This window comes from Python bivittatus, unplaced genomic scaffold (genome assembly GCF_059951505.1).
Source record: "Python bivittatus isolate LINGU-HERP-01145 unplaced genomic scaffold, Pbiv_v1 ctg000210_np1212, whole genome shotgun sequence".
Classification (NCBI taxonomy): domain Eukaryota; kingdom Metazoa; phylum Chordata; class Lepidosauria; order Squamata; family Pythonidae; genus Python; species Python bivittatus.
Genome location: NW_028277053.1, coordinates 9,907,029 through 9,914,757, shown reverse-complemented (window position 1 = coordinate 9,914,757; position 7,729 = coordinate 9,907,029). Strand labels below are relative to the sequence as shown.

Sequence of the window (7,729 nt, the reverse complement as noted above, 5' to 3'; positions counted from 1 at the left end):
GTATATTTGTACCAAAACGATGGAAAGTGGTTTTTTTTTTTTAAAAACAGTAATAACTATCTATTGGGACCCTATAAAAAGCTGAGGAGTTGTTTCTTGTTAAGAGTTACCAAAAGCAGCATTTCAGGCAGAGGAGCTTCCTCAGGCAAAATACATTTCTAGGAAAGTTAAACAATTTTGGTAAGATTGTTGCAAAGTTATTTATGGGCGGGAGAGCACTTTGTAGCATACCAAATTAAATAAGTTGATGGCTCGCTGACCTTGCGTTGGTCTATAGATATTGCTAGAAAAAGTGGGGAAGAAAAGTTGGCCAACTTCACAGTGTTGGGTTTTTCTCCTAGAAAAAGCAACTGCTTCCTAAGAGAAATTGAGGGTGAATGCTGAAATATCTGGAGACTCGTAACAAACTTTGTAACATTGGTTCCACGTACAGCACTGTTTCCCCTGTTGACGAGCGCTGAAAAAACCCAACAGACATTCTGCAGCTCTGCCAAATATTTAATTCTGCACTGGGGAAAGACTGCAGGGAATTGATTTGATTCAGTGAAATCACCAAAATGCCAGAACAGTTGCAATTATTTGCAAACATTGATTTAAAAAAAGTGTTTTAAAAAGGCAGATAAGTACAAAGGGAGGTCAGACTGCTGTCTGAGTGAACACCTATCTGCAGGTATATTCAAGTAAGTTGTAATAACAGGCTGCAGTGAGTTGCAAAAGACGACCCTGTTGTGATTATGGTTAAGATCAAACTCAGCTCTCTGGAGAAGGCTCTAATTCTGGGAAAGGTGGAAGGAAAGAGACGAGGACGCAGCAGCAAGGTGGATGGACTCAGCTACAGTGGCAATGGAAGAATTGAAGGACAAGGTTTTCATGGAGAAATTCTATCTATGGGGTCCCCAGGGGTTGAAAATGACTTGAGGGGACATAATCAATCAATCAATCAAAAATCACAAACTGTGATTACATCAACAGTTCAAGGGTATCATGGAACATCTGCACTGAAAACTATGTGGAGCTAAGGCTACATCAGCCCTTCCCAATCAGATGTGTCAATCTCAACTTCTAGAAATTCATCAGTGGTCTTGCTACCTGAAGATGCTGGAACTGCAGGCACCAGGAGATGAGGAAAGCTGGCTTAGATGACCCTGAGCTCCTTTTAAATTCTCTACAGTAGTAGTTCAGAACTAAATATCCCCAAATAGCAAACCCTCAAAATTTAGAACGACCAAGTTGCCATGAGAGCAGCATCCCAGGCTAGGAATGAATTTATCCATCATTCATGGTTAAGTGTATCATGATAACCTTCATAATTCCAATTTTGTAGGTTCACATAGCAGATTAATCATCTTGGCTAGACTACCATTAAAATGTGTTTGGCTAACTTGTGGCTCAGTGTGTCATGTGAATGCTGCTTAGATGCCACAGTCTCACTCTTATGTTGTGGTTATTATTTCCTCGGTCTGGCATTCTCCAGCTGTCCTGAAGTCACCAAATTTCTGGTTGGTGGCAGGTTCTCTGTTCTAAGTTATACTTCCAGGAATTATTTGCAAGGTTTAAGATTCATGGTTGACCCATCGGGCAATTCTAAAGCAACCCTACTCCAGTTCAGTTTGGACCAAGCCAAACTTCCAGTTGTTCTTATCTTGGAGATAAATGCAAATGATGTGCTACCAGTTTTGCAGAGTGACATCTAATCCAGCCGGACCCTTGGCCAAAAAGGAAGAAAGAAAGAGAGAACTTTTTGTTCGCTTAATACCTTACAAAACCATATTTATACAAGACAGAAACATGGATACCAACATCTGCGACAGTGATCAATATTTGGACAAATGATCTGACTTTGTAACTTGCTTCACCCGCACGCACAGAGCAACTCTGGAAAAATATGTTAGGAGCGCAAAGCCGGATAACTGACAGGAAAGTTATTTGATTAACAGGAAGATATAATTTATACCCTGCGAGAGATCCGTGTGAACTTCAAGATAACAGCCGTGATTCATCCAAGTTTACTTCTTTGGGAGGAGTTGTGTGTGTGGGGAGGCAACGACAGGTCACCCCAAATCACATCGTGTCAAGCAATTAGCCGCATACCATGCATTGTTTAATGAACTTCTTAATGGGTCCAGTGTTCCCTCTGCCTGTCTGTGTGTGTTTTAACCCAGTCGGAGCTGCTCCTGCCTGATAAACAGATGAGGAACAGAAATGCCTGTGCTGGGCATCAAATGCGGCTTTGACATGAAGTTACCTGTCAAAAAGAGCCCCAGCGCTGTAGGCTGGGGCATCGGCCAGGCACCAGCACTTCGCATTCCGCTCTTCCAAAAACCTACCGGATTCGGGCTACTTGGCAGGCAACTGGGGGCTGCCACGGGAAGCGGGTAACTCGCGTCTTGGGCAGCGGGAAACTTCCCACCCGGGGGTGGCGTCCCGGGGAAATCGCCGTGCCTCGCCCCCCGGACTTTCGTACCGGCCCTCTCCGCAGAAAGCCGCCCTGGGGTTAAGGGCAGGGACCTCGCCTGCGAACGAGCAAGACCACCGCCGCGGGCGCAGGGCCAGCAGCGGCTAGCAACGCGCTCAGCCATCCGTCGGGGATGCGCTGATCTGGGTCCGGGGGCTGCCCTCACGGTCTCCGCGCCCCGGGCAACCCCGGACCCCCTTTCCATAGGCGGGAGGGGGGCGAGGGCGCTTACCTGCTTGCGGAGCGCCTCGAAGGCCGCGCTGATGGTGTGCACGCGGGTCCTCTCCCGGGCGTTGGCCAGCAGCCGCCGGGTCTGCTGGAGGGCTTTGATCTCCGAGGCGGCGCCGGCCGGTTCGCTCGGCCGTTTGCGAGGCGATGCGGAGGGCTCGGGGCTGCCGCCGTAGAGGACGTGGGCGGAGAGCGGCGCCAGGGGGCTCTCCCGGGCGCGCGGCGGCGGTGCGAGCGGCCCCGCGGCCCCCCTGGACGGCAGGCTCTGCTGCTCGGGGAAAAGCGGCCCTTCGCAGCGCAGCGGCGGGAACGGCGGCTCGCCCCCCGCCAGCCCCCCGCGGCCGCCGGCGCCTCGGCCGCCCTCGGGGAGGCTCTCGGGCCGCGCGCCCCCCGGCCTCCCCGCGCGCACGTGCTCCGAGACCGGCAGCTGCTCGCCGCCGCCGCCGCCGCGCTGCCCCTGCCGGCTCCTCCGCTTGAGCCTCTGGATGCCGCGGAGCTCCTTGAGGCAAAAGCGCTTCCAGCGCGCCTCCGCTTCCACGAGCTGCAAGTTCTTCATGGTGGGCGCCCGCCCGGCCGAGAGGTGCTCGCTGGCTGGCTGGCTGGCTGGCTGGCTGGCTGGCTCGCTCGGCGCCGAGGCTTCCCCGGACGCAGCGCCTCCCCACCCGCCGCCGCTGCTGCTTTGGCGGCGCGTTTGCAGAGCAGCTGTTCTTCCGTCCAAGCCCAGATTTGCAAAAGCGGCGCGGAGGGGGGGGGGGCGGCAGGCGGCGCAGACTGTCAGCTGAAGTCCCTGCCGCCGCCGCTGCGGCAGCGTTGGGGGGGCAGCCCAGCCGAGCGAGCCATCTGTGTTTGCTTAGCCTCCGTTTACACAGAAGCCCCTGTGGCGCGATCAGGCGGCCAGCCGCCTCTCCGAGCCCGGCGATTTTGCAGACCGCGCGCCGGAGCGGCTTGAAAGGCGCCGGAAGCCTTTGCGGAGCAGCTGAGCCGCGCCCCCCCCCCCCCCCGTCCCGCAGGGCAATCTGCCGCACAGCCCAATCCCAAGGGGGTGCCAGGACCTCGTCACTGGCCGCCCCAGATGCAGCCCTGCAGGCGGCAACTTCGAAGGGGGAAATGCCTCTTCCGAGCAACTTCCTGCTGCGACCATCTGTGGCCAACCTGAAAGCCAAGACGACACCTCCCTCCCTTCCATTTTCTTCTTCCTAATTTTCCCTTCCTTCCTTCCTCCCTCCCTCCCTCCCTCCCATTTTCTTCTTCCTAATTTTCCCTTCCTATTTTTTCCTTCCTTCCTTCCTTCCTCCCTCCCTCCCTCCCTCCCATTTTCTTCTTCCTAATTTTCCCTTCCTTCCTTCCTTCCTCCCTCCCTCCCTCCCTCCCTCCCTCCCATTTTCTTCTTCCTAATTTTCCCTTCCTATTTTTCCTTCCTTCCTTCCTTCCTTCCTTCCTTCCTTCCTTCCTTCCTTCCTTCCTTCCTTCCTTCCTTCCTTCCTTCCTTCCTTCTCTTCTTCCTAATTCCTCCCTTTCCATTCCTCCTTCCTTCCTCCCTCCCATTTTCTTCTTCCTAATTCCTCCCTTCCTATTTTTCCCTCCCTCCCTCCTTTCCCCCCTCCCTCCTAGAAGAGCCAAACTGGTACCACAGTGGGCACCTGCTCCCTTGTTCAGCCTTCTGAGGCATTTCCTCAGAAGTAAGCTGTTGCAGGTTGCAACCCGGCCTGCTCTTGACCTGCTCTTTCTTGAAGGCCTCTGGAAAGGTTGCTCAGCCCCTTTGTGTGTGCTTGACTCTCTGGATCTGCTGCTGCTGGGGAAGAGGCGTCCTTGGAGATTCATGGACCCGCACATGCTGGCATCAACTCTCACTTGCCTGGGCACAAAGGCAGAGAAGGCCTTGCTTTTGATGTTTTTGATGCTGGCTTGGAGAGGTGTGATGAGTCTGGGTAGAGGCCAAAAGGGGAGTGTTTTTTTAGTAATTGGCAAAGGAAAACATTGAGGGACATTCCCACCTGGTCATAACTGCCCTTCCCGCTCTTCAAATTGGGGAGTCATGATGGATTCTCCAACCAAGAATTTGAATCTGGATTAAAAGAGTGACCTAGGGTGTTTCTCAGAGACCTGGCTGTGGGAAAAGGGAAACATTTCTCCGTCCATCCCTTCATTCTTTCATATCAGGTTAAGCCCTAAGAATGGGAAAACAGGGCTGGGGGGTTCTTTGACCAGAGCTCAATTGTCTTGACTGTCAAACAGTTGTAGACCTTCTGGTACTCACTGCTGTGCTCAAAACACTGAGGCAGAGTCAGGATCAGGGCCAGTTTTAGGCTAAGGCCAAGTAGCAACTGGACTAGGTGCCAAAGCTTAGAGGGCACCAAGGCTGCCCCTCCTTCCAAATATTCTAAAAATGCAAATCTTCACATTGGTGGGAGGTGAGGCCACCAGTCAATGTGGCCTAGGAGTGCATTTCCCTTGAGCTGGCACTGGTCAGGATTCGCATCAACCATTTCCTTCTGGAGTAGCTGGAACAATTTCAGGGGTAGTATTGGGTCACCCTCTCCTTCAACATCCCTCCTGAAATGGCCCAGGCAGAAGTGGCTCTGAATCTCTTGTCTGTCCAGATCATCATGACATGTCTGAAGGATCTGGCCCTATCACATTCCAGGGCACATTCTCAATCTGGTTTCCATTCTGAGAGTTGGTGATCTGAAGGTGGAGGATTGTGACTCCAAGGTTATCAACAAATCACTGATTAGGCTTCCGATGGCTGCCACTTAAATTCCACAAGGAGGTTAAACATCCTACCCTGGGTCTAAGGTGAGGCTGACTGCTTTTCTAAATGGACTTGGGAATCATCTTGCCTCACCAGCTTATGAGTGGGCAACCTGCAAGCCCATAAAACTCCATTTGTAGGCCCTGGAGCACCCCAAGATGGTGCCACGGAAATGATAAGAGATTGTGGGGAGCCTGGGAAAGAAGTGGAAGGGAAAGTCAATATAAACAATCAAGAGATACAAGGTGAGCCCACTGGTAACTTATTTAATGAATGGCAACTAAGGCCAGGTAGCAGAAAACCTGGGACGAAGTGTTTCTCCACTTTAAGCAAGTCACCATAAATCAGGGTGCACCTTCCAAGATTCAGTATTTACCCTGTTAAAGATACCATACTGAAGTCGGTGTGAGTCTTGATTCCGTCATCTTGCTCAGCTATGTGGGATTTGACAGAAATTGAGGAGCGAAATGGCCAATTATTAACACTGGATTCATAGCTGAAAATTTCAGAAACAAGGAAAGGATGAGAGTGGAAGCCTTCAAGTGACAAAACACAGGAAAGTTTTCTACAGCCCAATGGCTGGTTGGAGTTTCAGCCCCCAACTCACAAAAGTTTGCCAACTCTTTCCTGAGGAACATAGAAATGACCTCAGTGGAATAACAACTTTGCTGTGTATCTTCTTCCTCATTAAAAAATCAAATCAGTTCCTAGATTTCATCAGGAACTGACAGCAATGAAGCAAAGAGGACAACGGTTAAAGTACCAAGAGAGAACATTGGAGGTGAAACTAGACTGAGTATTTGGGGATATTTTCTATGTGGTGAGAGAAGCAAAGAAGACATTCTTCCACCACTCATCACAGCAGAATAGAGCAGGCCAGCATTGTTTTTCATACTTGCAGTGTCTTCTTTGCCAAGATGTGGGGTGGGGCTGGAATAGTTAGTTGCTTGCTGTGAATATTTGCAAGGTTCTTTGTGGTTAATGTCAAACGGATGCACCTCAACTTGGACTCCAGCATTGGGGCAGAGGTATTCTTGGCAACAGCATCTCCTGTTATTCTGGATTCTTTTCAGCTTGTTGATCTTGAGAATGTGGGCAGTGTGTTTGGAGAGAGACAGACTTCTGTTGAAATCTTGCCTCTCCTAACTAATTAGATCTTTGCAAGCCAACCAGTTCTGAACCTCTTCATTTTCCATATCATTTCCATATCATTCACCATGGCATCCTCCTGGTTTGGCTGGCAGATTTGGGGGTGGTACTGTCCTTCTGTTAATTCATCTCAAGAAGATGGTCTTTGAAACAAATGGATTTCCTCTGGTGATGGTGGGAAGAGTGGGAGGAGTGTGCCCATATTTTTCAGCCCAGTTTTGGCCTTGCAGAAGGTTCTCCAGGAATCCTAATGGAAACCAATTTTGGGGAGACATGATAAGTTCCCATTTTAAAAATATCCCCTTTAAACTACCCCAAGCATTTAAAACTGTCCAAGTCATGAAGAATGGGATGAAATTACATAACCAAAATTTGGGCTGAAATTTGGTGGTATTATCTTAGATCAGGTGGTTGAGGGGTTGCAAAAGGGCATGTGGGTTGATCGGCTGCCCATCCTTGGTGTATGATGTCGCTCAGACCATCTGGTTCCTGAAATCCATTAAAGGCTGTTTCTTAAAAAAAACAGCGATGGGGGTTGGAGGAATAGCATGCTAAGAGCTATGCATGATGTGGAGAAAGTTCTTTTCTCATAATACTGAAATCATGACTGGAAACTAGCTTCAGGGCAGATAAAGGAAAATATTTTGCCACACGATGCATAAACTGTGTGATTGTCTCCCAGAGGGAGTAGCGAAAACCATCAATTTGGAATTGTTCTTGTGGATTTAGGATAGATTGCTGATCCAATGATATGCCTCAGTCATCATATATAATATCCTTTTTTTCCCTTAGCAATCTCCAGGGTGAAATGCAGAAACATGGAGCCATGTCCTAGATTAATTTGCTTCTTGGGATTCTCTTTACTCTATTCCTTAATTGGCCTGGAATGGAAAGAAAAAAAAATTGGCTTTCCTACAATTAACAGCTACAAGTGGGAAAAAAGGGGTCTCAAATCTTGTTGTACCAATGGACACATTTGTAGCATTGGAAGACACCTTAAGCACTATCATGACTACCTTATTGTGTGTGTGTGTGTGTGGGTGTGTGTATGTAGAGTCTTTCACAAGTTCCTTCCATAATGAATATGACTAGTAGTAAAACTCCTATTTCCAAAAAGGGAAGGGAAGGGAAGGGAAGGGAAGGGA

General features: G+C 49.7%; 1 protein-coding gene across 1 annotated transcript in view; it reads right to left on the bottom strand.

Annotated features, from left to right (window-relative positions):
- ATOH8 (atonal bHLH transcription factor 8) overlaps positions 1 to 3,380 on the bottom strand; it is a 28,050-nt gene extending 24,670 nt beyond the window's left edge. Inside the window, exon 1 of the mRNA XM_088139450.1 lies at positions 2,688 to 3,380. Coding sequence (XP_087995576.1) covers positions 2,688 to 3,239 — 552 coding nt within the window. The 5' untranslated portion in view covers positions 3,240 to 3,380. The remainder of the gene's footprint in view (positions 1 to 2,687) is intronic.
- Positions 3,381 to 7,729: the final 4,349 nt, after the last annotated feature.